This window comes from Hypoxylon trugodes (genome assembly GCF_022578975.1).
Source record: "Hypoxylon trugodes strain CBS 135444 unplaced genomic scaffold F4822scaffold_5, whole genome shotgun sequence".
In the NCBI taxonomy this organism is placed as follows: domain Eukaryota; kingdom Fungi; phylum Ascomycota; class Sordariomycetes; order Xylariales; family Hypoxylaceae; genus Hypoxylon; species Hypoxylon trugodes.
In genome coordinates, this window is record NW_026250020.1 from 1,951,420 (window position 1) to 1,966,924 (window position 15,505).

The window sequence follows — 15,505 nt, forward strand, 5'->3', positions numbered from 1 at the left end:
AGACCGCTTGTGAACAAGATTTGCTTTGCATGTATTCAAAAACGAGAAGTACTAAATCACTATTTAATAGCCTGTTGGACCATCCACATCTAGTCCTCTATCTATCATGGTATGGCCAACGGCTCTCCTAAAACCTCCAACGTGGGTACCTAAGATAAATGCCATAAAATGTAACAAAACCCCTAATACAGAACAAGACAAGACAAAATCAAAATAGAAAAAATAAAAATAAACACAAGCTTCCCATCGACTGATGTCATACATTAAAAAAAAACCTCGCACTGCAAGACTCCCTGCTGCCGTGCCCCAGAACCCTACCCTCTCTCCCCGGTATCCTGACCTTTTCCACACATTCCTATTTCCATTCCCGGCACCTCCATTGCCCGCAAGTAAGCGAGGGTGATAAACAACGACAGAGATAATAGTAGTAGGGGAAGGTGAAAATGTGTACATGAGGATATGGAAAGACCTAAAAAGCAAAATAAAAACAAAATAAAGAGGTAATAAAGATAAAGTGATAAGGGAAAACCACTTTTCTGCTCGTCCATTGCGCCGCCCCATGCTTTCGATCGAATAGAAGGGGGGAAAAGACACAATCAAGAATGGGACAAAATAATAAAAAAGATTTCCACTGGGAGCCCAAGAAAGGGGGGTGAGGACGAAGTCGGCTAGGCTGCCTGCGCCCCCTATCTTATCCATCGCCGTCGAGCATTTTTCTCGCTTTCTTTCTTCCCTTCCGAGTTTGTAGTATGTATTTTTCTCTTCCCATTTGTTTTTCCCGTTTTTCTTCCTTTCCCCTGTCGTCAATACATGATTTCCTGTTGATAAATAGTATGCCCGATTTCTTCGAAAATGCTCACTCCGGTTCCGATGCAACGCTGTTTGTTCCCATTTGTTGTTTTGTATTTTTGTTGTGGTTTGTATTCCCGGACGTAGGTACGTGTACTGCCATACGTTTCTTCGTAGTCGTAGTCGAAAAGAAGGTAGATATTAATCAAAGCGTAGTAGATAAAGTAGCGACCAAAGTTTCGGTGGGATAACTCGGGTATTAAGACAAGAGTTCCCGAATACTGTTTGAATTAGTTTGTGTTCTGATTTCTTTGGTAACTTTGTTTCGAGGGTGGCTCTCGTACCGTGAATAGATTGTTTCGTAAGGGCACGACAACATATTTATGCTCTTCGCCTGCTCATCCCAGGAGAGAAACTGCTGACCTCTGGGCTCCTACGCCGTTTCGACATTGTTGATTCTAAGGGTGGGTACCCCATCGGAATCATATAAGGACCTGGACTTGCTGTAGTGCCTGGAGCAGGGCTCACGTTCGGAGGCGGTAAAGAATATGCCGGCGTACTATATGGGCTTGCACCCGTTGTCAACTCTGCAACTCCTGGTAGCATCCCTGGTCGCGTTGGCTGATTCTTGAGAGGGGCTAGAGGCATTCCATGGGGAGCATGATACCCATAATTGTCGGTAATAGGTTTAGGATAGAGGGAAAGGTTAGGCACGGCCTCCCTTCGTGATGCGAGCGGCCCGTTTAATGACGACGTCCCTCCGCGACCATACCCTCTTGGAGTTGTCGCATCGCGAGAAATATTCCCCTGTGAGTGGGAATGGGCATGTCGAGGAGATGTTCTAGTACCATTTTGCGACCCCTCTGCCTCTGTTTTCAGCGGAAATGTCTTTGTTACCCCAGCACGAGCTGCCATGTCTGTTTCGCCCAGCTTCCAGTGCATGGATTCCGCTGCTTTCCATGGTATCTCCATCTCCTCTCCAACCCTAGCCCACATGTCTCCTTTAAATCTGTTTTTTGTTGTCGTTAGCTCCATTGCTAGACCCTTGGAGCACTTGCTCTACGCGAGAGTTTTATTTGGCGTCGATGGCCCATCTTAGGTGTTACTTACCTCTCGTAGAGCCTCGCGAGTTTATTTTTCTTTTCCTCGTCCCAGTCGATCTTCTTCTCAAGGTAATTCTGGTAGTGCAGTCGACAACTTATAGGGCTCCTTCCTGGCAACCTTCTGGAAATGTCATCCCATTTCATACCACTTCCTCGGAGTTGCACGATTAAGGCGTCTTCTTCTTTAGACCATTTGGTCTGTTTCTTGGCAGGCGATTCCGACGAGTGAGGCCCCATGCTGCGTTTTGCGGCTACTCCCCCTAGTATTGATGGACCTGGTCTTCCCAAACAGGGAGCAGTGTACGACGGTGAACCGCTGGCTGGTACCGACGTGATGGCCGTAGTAGTTATGGAGGGGGGTACAGATGCGGATCGTGTATGGCGAGGGGAGGTTGCGGAGGACTCATTTGAGTCTTCAGCCTTAAGGAGAGACGAGATATCCACGTTGGCGGTTAAGGTGGCCTAGAGAGCCTTGAGCAGGCTATTTATCATGGGGGCGCTTAGTTGGCGCCTGGGATCCTCGCGGGTGTTAGAGACGTGGTGGTAATCGTTTTTTCTACCACAGTTGGCGCCGCCCGGCAGTCCACCAAGATATCCTAAATGCGTTTCGTCTCTGTTTGTTTTGTTTGAAAAGAAAAGACAAAAATAATCCTAAAGTTGCCTAGATTTTGTGTACTCTAGGACCGGTAAAGAGGATAACAACAATTCGGTGCCAACTCTTCAGGGGTGAATGAATGGGGTTCGGAGACTTCCTAGTGCAAAATAGAATAACTAAATAAATATCGAGATAAAAGGGGTTCTTCAGGTACGTGTTAGAAGTGAAAGGGAGAGAACGTTCAAGGAATCCAGAATTCTAGATCAGTAAAGCGTGATAGTACTTTGTGATTTATTACATATGATTGGATGTTCCCCAGTACTTTCCCAGCCAATAAATGTGATAATCTGAAATATTTGGATGAGGCGGCGCCAGACGGGTAAGTACAGTACTCCAGTCAAATTAAGTATATGTCAAGGGTTTTCGATAGTTCAAGGTACTTTATCGTGACATTATTCATCTATGTCCCATGGAGTGTTGATATAGTGGCGATGGGGGTACTATAGGTCCACGTCGGGGATGCGTAGTGTAAATTAATATCGGAGAAAAAAACAAGAAAAGAAACACTAAAAGAGAAATATCTACAGGAAGCTGGCGGACTGGAGGCTTTCTGGTCGATGGAGCATATGGTGGTCAGTGGGAGAGTCGGTAGCAAGGGTCTAGGTAGGTAACCCAAGCTCGAATAGACAACCAGGGGTGGGGGTGGGAGAGGGTTTATGGTGTGTCGAAATAAAGAGGAGTGTGGAGACGATAGACACCAGGTTTCTACGTTTATAGGCAGGCAATAGGCAAGTTGTGCGAGGTATAATAGAGCCCAGCAGTTCGTGGGAGAAGAGTTGGGTAACACTTCACCGACTATGCCAGCACAGAATACATACTTCTATCTGTCGCCCCCCATCTTAAGGGGGCCTCCTCCTCTTTCAAAAGGAGGGGAGGAGTCAGGCTAGCAAGTGACAGATTTTTAAGGTAATACATCTTTAGAATCGAGAAGGCTCTTAGAGAAGCACGCATTGTGGATATCCATCTATCCCCAGAGAAGAAGATTGGGATTCTAAGTTGAACAAACGGCTTGTTGGGCCATGCGAGATATTGACCGGGGCTGATGGCATGGCCACGAAATCATGCATGAGCAGAAGAACAATTCACCACTTCCAATGTATTTTTGGTTAGTACGCTAGGGGTAGCTTGCTGAGTCGGCGGATTAATGACGCAAATGGGGAGTGACGAACTGAAGAAAGTATACAAACGAACGAGGTGTTCGAGAGGCTCCCCCCGGGACGTCTAGGATTGGAGCAGCACACACCCTGGATTTCCTGGCAAAAAGCGTTGCCGGCAACGAGTTCAAGGAGTTCCCGCGCTGGAAGCTCTAACACGATAGGTCAGCCGGGGTGGATTGCAACATGCGCTTTGGGTCTTTGCGCGGTGCCAGAATAACCCAGGCGTAACAGACAACCCTCGTTTCCAAAAGGGCCATCAAGTTGCCGTCCTAATGCCGTTCCGAGGCTTCGAAGGAACTTGAGAGGACCCCTTGACGATCCGTTGCAGGGCAGCTCAATAAGGCTTGGATGAGATCGATTCGGAGAAGGACCCGTCCCTGGCCAACGATACTACATAGAGACCAAAATTCCAGAAGCCCTAGTGAACAAGATCGGGTGGCGGGTGGCGGCCTGTAGGCTATGAAACTGAGCACTGCGTACCTTTAAGTGGAGAATCATGAAACCAGACGGACTGCCATACGTACATTACTTGCCCTAGCTACCTGTCCTTACCTATGTATGTTACTGCTACCCTCGGTACCTTAGGGCAGTTCAGGCATATACATGTATGTAGCTATTGCTGATGTGCATGTGCGGATACAACCTTGGGACCTTGGGTCTACCTGGATGGCTTGTGAGGGTCACTGGCGAGGAAAGGTTCTTCTCATGTAGATATGTAGATACGCACTAGCACCGGCTAAGCGGGAGAGGAGGAAAAAAAAAAAAAAAAAAGAAAAGAAAACAAGGTAGGGTTTCGTCCGGGAGAGCAGGGTATGCTAGTCTAGCATGTATAACAGGTAGTTTATACATCTGTAGTTCATTGCGTATTCGAGAACATGGATTATAGGTTTGGCAAGTCTGGGGTGTAGTGTGTAGTGGTGTTGTCAGTTCAGATCGGAGAACGCCAACCGTAGAAGCGAAGGGAACGGTTTGGTCTACTTGCGTGGGTGGTGCGGTTGTGTGCGTGTATGTGAGAGCGAGCAAAGCGTTATGTGGTATCAAGTGGTATGTAAGTCCAGTGGGTGGTGGGCGTTGAAGTTGCCCGGACGGGACAAAATATGCCACCTACACAGCTACAATACCTAACCTACAGGGCTACCTTACAAGGTATACGATGGATACAACAGGATCCATAAGGTACATACGATTACCCACTCTTTAACGGCACCAACCCTCAACCCTAGCCCAAAATGACAAAGGCCCCTTGTCCCTCGAACACGGGATATGGGGCTCTCTCTTCTCTTCAACGCACGTTGCAGAGTAAAAGCCCAACGTCTGTGCGGCCCTTTCTCACGCTTTGATGAACATGAACTTATCACATCGGCTCCAGTTCGTCTCATACATATTATCATGGGCACATCATACATCGCCTGTAATAAGATATGGGCCGTTGTGTTTCTTACCTACTGCTTGCATTTGCCATTTTACAAGGTATGTCCAAGTCGTCATAGGCACAAAGATAAATCAATCAAATAACCAGTGTTTCCGGGTCTCCGGGAATAGCGATCTCTGGGGACCCGATGAACTGGCGGTCAGCAGACCAGCATGCATACGGGTAGGAGGTAGGTATCATACGTATCTTGCGTATACATTCTCATAGGTTAAGCAACTATTTAGACCAACCTGTCCCCTCTCTCGAGGCGGGAAGTGAAGGAGTAGGACATACGTATAGCGGTAGTAGTAGCGGGAGTAATAAGTACAGGGATATTTTTTAGCCCTCTCTCTTTTTCTTCCTTTCCTTTTTTTTCTCATTCTTTTTTGGTTGACTAACATATTTTATTTTCCTTCCCCCCTCATAACCCTTGCCATACACACACGTCAGTGACAGGGAGGTTAGGAGCCGGTACCGAACTTCAGCCTTCATCGTCTGTTTTAATGGCGTGCATGGGAATTAACTGCCATGAACCATGATCTACTTTGCCTGCACCGCATCACAATAATTAGGAAAAGTTGGTTTGGGCCCATTCTCGTACATGTACATGATGCTTCATGCTTGTCAAAGTCTTACACGTACACCACCCAAGAACTAATTTTTTTTCTTGCGCTGTTTGTTTCCATGTCGATTTCTGATAGGGCAGACCCCTGTCAGTTCCTCAGCATTTTTATGGATAGAAAAGGGACGAAGAAACGAACTGGTATCTTGGGCTGAGGGGGGTTTGCTGGGATATGTAGACGATGGATCGCGTGCGCTACACGGGAATTCAGGGACCAAGAAACCATTTGGTAAGTTGGGTAGACAGACAGGGGACAATAGGACCAAAGACATGTATGTACCTACTTGCTTACTTACATACCTACATAGGGAAGTATGCATGATACATACAATCATATAATGGTATTGTATGTACCGCATCTTTCCAAGTGCATACGGACAGAGACATGCATACATACACATATGCGAGTGTTATGGCATGGTAGCTAGCGCAATCTACTCTGCTGCAACTACTACAACTGGCAACAATATCGTGTTACATACCGTTCTCTCTTATGAATGAGGCGACAACTCTATCGCATATTTGCACTTTTGGTGTGCCGTTTTGTACTTGCGCCAGATTGGTTAGAAAAGCGATAGAGCGTGGGGTGGATGGTGTGGAAGAAGGAATTTCGTTGGCCATTTACCGTTTGACTGTTGCTGCCCGAAGGAAAGCAACGAAGCGGAGCGAAGCGCATCTATGGCGCTCTTCTTTTTGCTTCTCCGTCTGTCAATCAATTAACAAGAAGCGCACTATAGCCCTTACTAGGGTTTAGGGTAGATACATGATCATATTAGTTTCCTACTAATCGTAATGATGGACCGAATAGAGAAGGAAAAGAAATACATCCCCAGAAGAACAAGAAAAGCAATACACCCGTATTCAGCGACAATGCTTGAAATATGATATGATATAATATCATATGGCTGTTGGTCGGTTCGTGAACCCAGGCTAGGTCGATGTAAGGCGTACATGGATGTGGCCGTGCTACTAAACGGACTGACGTGCAACACCTGTTCGAGGTCAAGTGAGGCGAGACTCACGCATGTATGTATTGTCTACTTTTCCGGCCTAGCCTTGGATCGAACCAGAAATCCGGTGGGCCAGTCAATCTCCAGACCATATCGTTGGGCTCAATCAGCCCCCAACTCTCAGCCACCAATTTTGTCAGAAAATCCCATTAGGAAACCTCAGAATTCATCGTGACCTACGTAAGCTGCATTAATAATACCAAGTTTAAGGTACCTTCAGCCTGCTTCTGCCCATTTCCCTGGACAGTTGTGCTGGCCTTGCATCAATGGCTTGGTTTGATTGTTTTCCTCGACACACACCACCCCATCGATATCCATATAGCCGCAGCGCCGTGGCTTCGTCTCATATGCTCGGTAATTACTATCTCCGTAGCTCAAAAGACTCATAGAAAAACGTCAGATACCTACCTAATAGCTTGGGCACAACGGGTCTGAGTATAATGACTTATGTGGCGGATATAACAGACACCTTAGTACTGCCTGACAACTCGAGCTCAGCCTCGGTGACAACGCTAACATTTCACTCTGTGAAGCTGATACCGAAATAATATTATGACACGTCGAACCAAAATAATACACCTCTCCCGCGTTGTTGGGTCGGGATTTGACAGCGGGTCGATTGACCGCTTGGAGATGGGGAAGCGGTGAACAGTACCATAGAGTCTCGGATGGTACGGACGGGAACAACGCATATTTGCCTCCGTGATGAGACCACGCCGATTCATGTTAGATATACCACCTACCCAAGGTACTGTGAAGTGTTGGTGTGTCTATGAAGCGATCGCAGCTCCAGGCATCCCTCGAGATGCTAGTATGGGAGGAAGATTTGAGTGTCATTCCCATTTAAGGCTACAATATAAGCGAAAAGGGAAGAAAACTCTGGGTGGATAAGACGTTAGGTGGTAGTCCAAGCTCGGGTGGCGCAGCGGAACCGAGATGTGACTTGTCAGCTAGCACTTTTTCTGTGATAACCAAGATTTCGAGGACACCAGAAAGCTTTTGTTTGCTCGGGGCGCTACCTAGGTATGGGTTTTGGAGCAACTGGATCCCGGCACCGGGTCTTTCCCCGCGACGCTCCTAGCCCATAGAGGGCTGAACGTGGGCGCCTCGCGTTAGGGCAGACTGATAGGTCTTTTTTGGGGATCGCCGGTCGGCTGCCGCAACTATCGAAGCATCGTAAGCAATTGAATCATACGTGAGGGACGTATAGGTGATAATGATGCTGAAATGGCGTGGTTATGTCTCTAGGTTTCCTAGACGCGGCAATCTCGTGCCTGATGGTACGAAGAGTCGATGAAGCCAGACGCCTCGATTCCGCTGAAAAGAACCAGAAAGATCTGTCGTGGTACCCGATGGGTTAGATCTTCAGGTACGCAGATAATGATGCAAACGGCGGTATCCAAATCGTTGGTCCCCAATTCAGATTTGGCTCGTCCTACGTGACAAGCGATTGGATCTCGTGACTTAGCCAGATGGGACACGGACGTCAGCGGCCAAGTAGGATCAATTGGCATTGGTTTTCCGCACGCATTTCGCACGATGTTTCGGTCTACCGGTAAGCGATTGCTAACAATGCGGGCGTAAGTTACCATGCATTACGTGGGAGGATGTATCTATGTAGTATGTAAGCATGTAATGTTGTAAGGGCTACTTATGTAGCTCTCTACATATTATATGTGTGTGTATGTGGGATGAATCAGGCAGGTGTGCATGTCGATGCCATTTTAAAACTTCACGATGTGGGATGGAAGGGAGAAAGGGAAAGAAGATGGAAGAAAAAAAAAATTAAGATGCATCCTACCCCATCTGCCCATCGACCCCCCATCGACCTTACCTTCAGCAAGCTTTAGGTACCTTAGGTAGGTGGTATGGACCCATAGGATGGATCCCCTCGTTGGGGTGTTCCTGAAGAAAAGAAAAAAGGTCAGAGTTCATACGAGAGTGTACCTAAAATCCCTACATACATATGTACCTATGCATTTTTGGAGTATGAATAATACGCAACTTTGTACAGTACGCCCAATGCAAGGTGACAGTTCACACGCTTCAGGGCTGATTCTTACCGGTTCCAGGTTAATGTACCTATCGCACTGTCGCACCTACCTAACCGCGATCCTATTGTGGCTTGCAGATTGCAAAACTGTGGCGGCTTATCTAGCTGCAGTTGCCGTTGCTACCAGGGACCCTTGTTACTTTCCTTTGCAGTGCAACCTACCTAATATTTATGCATATATCGAGCAAGGATTAATCTAAATATGCACTTAAAATGTGCAACTTTTTTCAAGCCACCCACACGGATTCCGTGAACTTCTCCAACCACATGCTCAAGGCTACATACATACTTACATACATCTCCATCCTCACAAACGACTACCTACTTACATGCCTACATATCTATGTCGCTGCACATAATATAATTTAGTGCGATTAGTCCAAATTCGCCATCTCGCATACACACATTTCGCTCATTTGTCCAATATCCTCGTATTCCTGGTCCATTCCGATCCTTGGCCGTTACAGTACCTGTGCGGCCCGAGCATTGCTTGTGCTTTCTGCGGCCAGGGGTGAAATCTGACCCTACCGAGCTGGTGTGGAGATAAACGAGCGAACTCCTACTAAGCAGCTTAGATCGGGGAGCCTCACTCCTACCCAAGGTCGCGTTCCCTATCGTTCGTAACCAGGAAAGGACTCCGGCAGTCCCATCGAAGATCACCGATCGTCGGCCTTCATACGCCTTTCAGTGTTATCATCTCGTCTAAGCTTTTGCCACAGCCCAGGCGAGCAATGGCGGATATTCCGTTGCATGTCATCTCCGAGAATTCGGCCTCTGAGAGACGAGTCACCCCATCATGGTCGATCACCCAGCTGAAAAGGAAACTTGAGCCCGTTACCGGCATCCCACCGTCATCTCAACGTATTAGCCTTAAGACGACATCTAAGGAAACCATAGCCGTCGAGGCCGCAGATGAAGACACCACGATTCTGTCTAGCTTCCCCCTATCTGCTTATGCAGAACTGCATGTGAGTACCGCTCCACCTCATAGATACTTCATATGCCAGCCATCGGCCCAATCACTTTCGCGGAAGTACTTCGTATAGAGAATACGTGTCATCCCATTAGATGGTGCAAATTTGCTCACATGCACATATTTTCACAATAATACGCGAGACATGATGGACCACTAATGACAATACGAAGATCATTGATACTCGGCCTGCTGGCTCTAAGCTGAATCTCAATGATACATCGGGCGTGGAGAAGTATGTCATGCCCCCGGACGAGTACGAGAAGAAATCAGACTCGGTCTTGGCTTGGAAGAAGGCTGAGAAGTTAGGCCGCTTCAACCCGGACGCCCCCAGCTTGGAGAAGGCCAAGGTTGACGCCTTCGAGGCCGAAATTAGGGGTCGAGGCATAGAGGTGGGTAAAAGGTGCAGAGTTGGTGGCGACGATTCTCGGAGAGGTGAGATCAAGTACGTCGGCGAAGTCAAGGAGATCCCCGGCTCTTTAGGGGCTTGGGTTGGAGTCCACCTTGACGAGCCAGTTGGAAAAAATGATGGTAGCATTGGAGGCACTAGGTACTGGGGCACCGAATCGGCACTTAAGCATGGTGTCTTCGTCAGACCAGAAAGGGTCGAAGTAGGTGAATGGCCAGTGCTCAATGACTTGGAAGATATGGAAGAAATATGATCTAACGTCAATTTCTTTACATCTCTAATATGTGGCATTTGTAACCGGTGTCTAATCATTTGGAACGCGTTAATGCATCAAACTATTTACCAAAATTCATGAGATCAATCTCTAGATCCTTCTTAGATTACTTCTATGCCCTGATAGATTTAGGGGTGTCAGGATATAATCCTCAATGTACCTAAACAACATAGTGAGTATCTATTCAAATTGCGAATCATCCAAAAATGTCGTCATATTTATACTAGTATTTGTATTCTATTGAGCTGAGTGAAGTGTACAGGGAGTTTTCGATGTTCTACAGCATGCTCAAAATCAAATAAATAGTCGGAAATTCGATGCTCTAAATCATAGCTGCATCAAAGACAACCAAATTTCTACTCCCCTCAATCAAGAATAAGACCAAACTAACATCATAAAGAAGATTCCCAGTACCTACCTACCTATTAGAGCATTAGAGCATATCGGCGCTTCCCCGAACGCATTAATTGTCTTACCGCCGCCGTGTTATCAATGTGCAGCTTCCAGTAGCACACGATGGTACTCACGTCGCAAATCTTGATCTGATGTGTTTTTAGGAGTTTTAAATACGATAAGACCCCGATCTCAGAGGCAATCCATGTAGTACTTCCCGGGAGATAAGTTTAGCATCTGACACAGAGTAGATCTAGGGGCATAGGTAGATCGTACACTGCATATTCGGCAATGAAGATCGTGCTTTCGTCCCACAACATTTCCAAGAATACCGAGAAGCCACAATACTACATCATACATGATGCCGTACTCACGATCTCCGAGAATGAACAGGAGTTCTTGGTAATACAATAGTTCTGAAAGGGTGATGTCGTGTAGTATGCCAACGAAACAGGTACGGTGACACGAGAGGTAATAATAGGAAATTGTCTGTTACACAATTAGCGAGGGAATAACTTCCAAGGTGAGTCTTCTAAGATTAGCAAACTGTTCAGCTCGATTTCAATCTATATTCTTCTCGAAAAACTAACAGGGCACACAAATAATCAATAAACTTGCCCTTTCATTCCTCTTTTTACCCTTCTCGTGGTGGATGTATGAATCCTGAAGTAAGACAAGTAACACTTAACATTTTTCCTACTTCTGAATACAAAGTAGTCAAACAAACTAAGGCAACATGTTTCCGTCCCACTCGACACCAGAGAGCGGTGTAAGTGATCACGACAAGTCCTATACTAATGAGCTGGTAGACAAGGTCTTAGACGCGGTGGTGGAGGTTTAAGATGTACTCCAGGTAAGTTAGTTATCCAATAGGAATTAATCGCATTGAATTATAATGTAGTATTAAGGTTTGGGCATGGGGACCGTGCTCTTATCCGTAACGATTGTTATGAATCAGATCTGGTTCTAAGAGACTAGGGCTATAATGCGTTTGAGATTTATACACGTGCTACTTACGACACTTACTAATTTTCTTCAAGGACGAAAAAAGTCCCCGTCAGCTTTAAAATAGGATAGTTTGCAAACTAGACTCTTGCGTATGTTAAAGGGAAGAGATATTTCGTGGGGAATATAATATAACCGAATATAGTCCTATGAAACTATTAAGTGCGTTGATAGTATAGTGGAACTACTAGAAAGAGAAACTTGCATCGAAGCGAACCAACGATCTTTGATTCTCCTCATGTTGACTCCAGATTAGGTAATAAGATATAGAATGAGTTTATATAGCGGGTCGCGACCGGTAGGTGAGTTGCCGTATTTAGACATCGAGATTCCAATTGGATAATTCAAAGCGCAGCATGACTTATAGCAAGGTTCATGTTTGCATACCTAGGTAGTGATTGCGCGTAATTGTAGTAATTGTCTAAGTACAGTAATTCAACCATTCATGACTTCAAATTCCAAAACATACCTATACGTACCTAATGTACATATCATACGGTAGATGGCTGTGCGCCGGAGAATCTACTATTCGAGATGCCAAGCCAACTCTGCTTTAAAGGAAAGAAGACGCTAAAACGATGCCCGTCTCGGAATTATATGTTGCGTACAGAAAATCAAGCAACGTGATAATATCGCCATAATTGACGGCTTCATTCTTTTATTTGCCACTGGCCAACGCAATGACCAGATTTACGTTGTGTTCCGAGGTAGCCAAGTTGCGCACTGAATACATTTTCAGAAATTGTGCAACTTGAATTGTAGAGATGAAAGAAAGATGTATGTCGGCATATACTTGTATAAAACCAGGATCCTTGCGGGCTTTTTCTTAGTAAGTTTAGACTGGGCCGCAGACCCGATCTTGGCATTTCAATGCCGTACCCAAATACATGCGAACTGTGTAGGAAGCGAAGGTGCAATTGGAGGTACACGCGTACCTAATCTACAATCGGACAATCGACCCTTCCCTTCCCTACCCATTCCTTTCCCCACATCCCACCCGCTACGTACGCTTTACAGGCTTTACAGGCTTTAACAACTAAAGTCAAACCATCAAACACGCACTCCACATTCACACCACACACCACATACCACATACATACGTACATCTAACTTCCTTCTTCTCTTCTTACTCGTCCCCTCGTTCCCATGCGGCGTCGCCCAACACATCCGATCCGAACCTACCGCCCCAGCGCTCCCATTCGCAAGCCTCCCTCTTCCTCTTCCGGATCTACAACCACACAGCCTCTACCGCCAATCGCTTGTTGCCGATCAGGAAAATAAAGAAACGCCGCCAAGCGCCAAAGAACTTCCTCGGCTTTATGTCTTACTCCCGCGAGGAGAGTCGGTGTTGACATGCGACACCAGCCCTTTGCCTATGAGTGGCGCGCTAGGTAGGGCTATCTTCATACAAGGATCGGCCCACCTATCTGATTGATTTCTGCTGCCCTCTTCCGCGATTCTTGCTTTCCGACCATTCCTTTCCTTTCTGCCTCGGGGTAGTATTCCACAACGGCTGGCCCATCGTGTGAAAGCCAACCAAAGAGCCCGGCATGGCGACGTCGACCGTCGCTAGAGCCACCAACATGGCTTACCTCATCCTAGGTCTTACCTCCGTCCTTTCCGTCGTATCCGCCGACAAAGCCACCACGAGTACATTAAATGATCTCCCCGACAATCTGAACCAATTTGCTATGGAACTTTCTATAGGTCCTGTCTCCGGTCCTGTAGAAGTTGGATATAAGGTTGCACCTTTAACAGGACCAGCGGGGTTGAACCAGACCAACCCGACCGCGTTGGACGTACGGGTTCCTTTGATCCTTTCCTTTTATTGCGGGTTGACTAAAATGCATAACAGGCCATCAAAGTACAAGGGAACATAGTCGTCGTCGACCAGACCAATTATAACCAACAAAACGTCAAAGATAGCATTGCTTATTTAACTTGCGACTCGAGCGCTGCCGACAATACCTACCTTAGCCCCAACGACGTATTGAACTCGGTTATGACCAGACAACCAAAGGCGATATTACTGTACAGCATTGACGGGACCTGCTGCTCTCTGGAAGGGACAGATTTATCATTCAACTCTATTTGGACTATGACCAACTCGGAAGAGGCATCGGCAACTAAGAACATGACTTCGGATCCATCAACGGTCATGAGTGGCACAATACAAGGGTCGGGGAATGATGCCGACGATAACTCCGACGGGGGCCAGTCTCAGGGCGGGAATAACTCAGCGGTGGCGATGAGCATATTGTATAGCATCACTGGTCTGATTACTTTACTTTTCCTCATCATCATTGCGACCGGGGCAATCCGAGCACACCGTCATCCCGAAAGATATGGACCTAGAGCCAGTTATGGCGGAAGGCCAAGGCAAAGCCGCGCGAAAGGCCTCGCACGGGCTGTTCTAGAAACGCTCCCTATCATAAAGTTTGGCGACCCTCAACCCGCAAAGCCGGATCCAGAAAATGAACTGGAGAGCATCGCAGGAGACCGGCAGCAGCACTCGGCATCCCCCGCACAACGGGAGGTAACCGCGACCGACGTGGAACAGGCCGGTTCGTCCCCGGATGCGGCGGCAAGAGCGACCAATGCTACCTCCGAAGTTGCTGCTGCTGCTGCGTCAGGTGATGCTAAGGTCAACGGCGGACAAACGGAGGAAGATCACCTCGGTTGTTCTATTTGTACCGAAGACTTCAGTGTGGGCCAAGACGTCAGAGTTCTCCCCTGTGACCACAAATTCCACCCACAATGCATCGACCCGTGGCTAGTCAATGTGTCTGGTACCTGTCCATTATGGTAAGTCATTAAAGTTGATATCTATTAAAATATTTGAAACTAATGGTGCAACTAGCCGGCTAGATCTCCGCCCCCAGGAAGGGGAACAAAACGAAACCGACGAGGGCACTGATTCAACAACCCCACATGATGCAGGCGGCGATAACACCATTGATAACCATCTAGTCCCTCCATCCGAAGGTGCAGGAGATGGGAATCAAGGACGGCGGATATCGCGGCTTTTGGACTGGAACAGATTACGCCACGCTTCTGTTGACGAACGTATCCAAGCTCTCCGACAATATCGGCAGTCACAAGGAACTTCATCGGGCAATGCTTCAACCGAGGATCAAAACCATCACACCAAACTATCAGATCGGTTACGAGAAAAGTTCCATATCAGGACGAGAGCCCATCCACCGAATGATTCCCCTTCCACGAGCAATTAGACATTTCGTCAGTTTCCTCTAATACTTTACCGGGGTTTTCTTAACATGGTTTCCGTTTAAGGGTAGGGCGTCAATGATGAGTTTAAGTGACGAGTGATGTGATGAGTAGTTCCGATGAAGCGATGATGGTGGGGTGGGCGGGATGAGTGTGTTATACCACAAATAGAACGGCGTTGAATCTTATCAGGAAGGATAGGATAGGGTGTCATGGCACAGAGGGTTCGCATTGATCGGCGTTCTTAGGAGGGCGAGGTTATCTAATTCTACAGCCAACGTAAATACTTTAGGCTGCACTGGCGTTAGGCAGGAAAGATGGCGGCGAGTTCTAATTAATCGAATTGGCGTGGCGGGTAGTGGTACCATTCATTGGTATACAACATACTTATGTCTTTGAAAATGACCTCGGGAATAGAGGCGT

The 15,505-nt window shown here is 46.9% G+C and overlaps 4 protein-coding genes across 4 annotated transcripts; 2 read left to right on the forward strand and 2 right to left on the reverse strand.

Annotated features, from left to right (window-relative positions):
* Positions 1-1,093, reverse strand: F4822DRAFT_256770 (uncharacterized protein). The gene has a single exon (XM_051454515.1). It carries the CDS (start codon positions 697-699, stop codon positions 64-66), a length of 636 nt encoding a protein of 211 aa, XP_051314538.1. The 5' UTR covers positions 700-1,093; the 3' UTR covers positions 1-63.
* Positions 1,094-1,170: 77 nt separating this feature from the next.
* F4822DRAFT_429380 (uncharacterized protein) lies at positions 1,171-2,129 on the reverse strand (the record flags this gene model as incomplete). The annotated part of the gene is made up of 2 exons (XM_051461087.1): positions 1,171-1,798; positions 1,900-2,129. 2 exons carry the CDS (start codon positions 2,127-2,129, stop codon positions 1,171-1,173), a joined length of 858 nt encoding a protein of 285 aa, XP_051314539.1.
* A 6,945-nt stretch (positions 2,130-9,074) lies between these two features.
* Positions 9,075-10,663, forward strand: F4822DRAFT_403827 (CAP Gly-rich domain-containing protein). The gene is made up of 2 exons (XM_051458151.1): positions 9,075-9,768; positions 9,947-10,663. Exons 1-2 carry the CDS (start codon positions 9,532-9,534, stop codon positions 10,433-10,435), a joined length of 726 nt encoding a protein of 241 aa, XP_051314540.1. The 5' UTR covers positions 9,075-9,531; the 3' UTR covers positions 10,436-10,663.
* Positions 10,664-13,307: 2,644 nt separating this feature from the next.
* F4822DRAFT_256916 (uncharacterized protein) lies at positions 13,308-15,115 on the forward strand. The gene is made up of 3 exons (XM_051454517.1): positions 13,308-13,653; positions 13,710-14,659; positions 14,715-15,115. The coding sequence occupies exons 1-3, from the start codon at positions 13,405-13,407 to the stop codon at positions 15,085-15,087; spliced, it is 1,572 nt and encodes a 523-aa protein (XP_051314541.1). The 5' UTR covers positions 13,308-13,404; the 3' UTR covers positions 15,088-15,115.
* Positions 15,116-15,505: the final 390 nt, after the last annotated feature.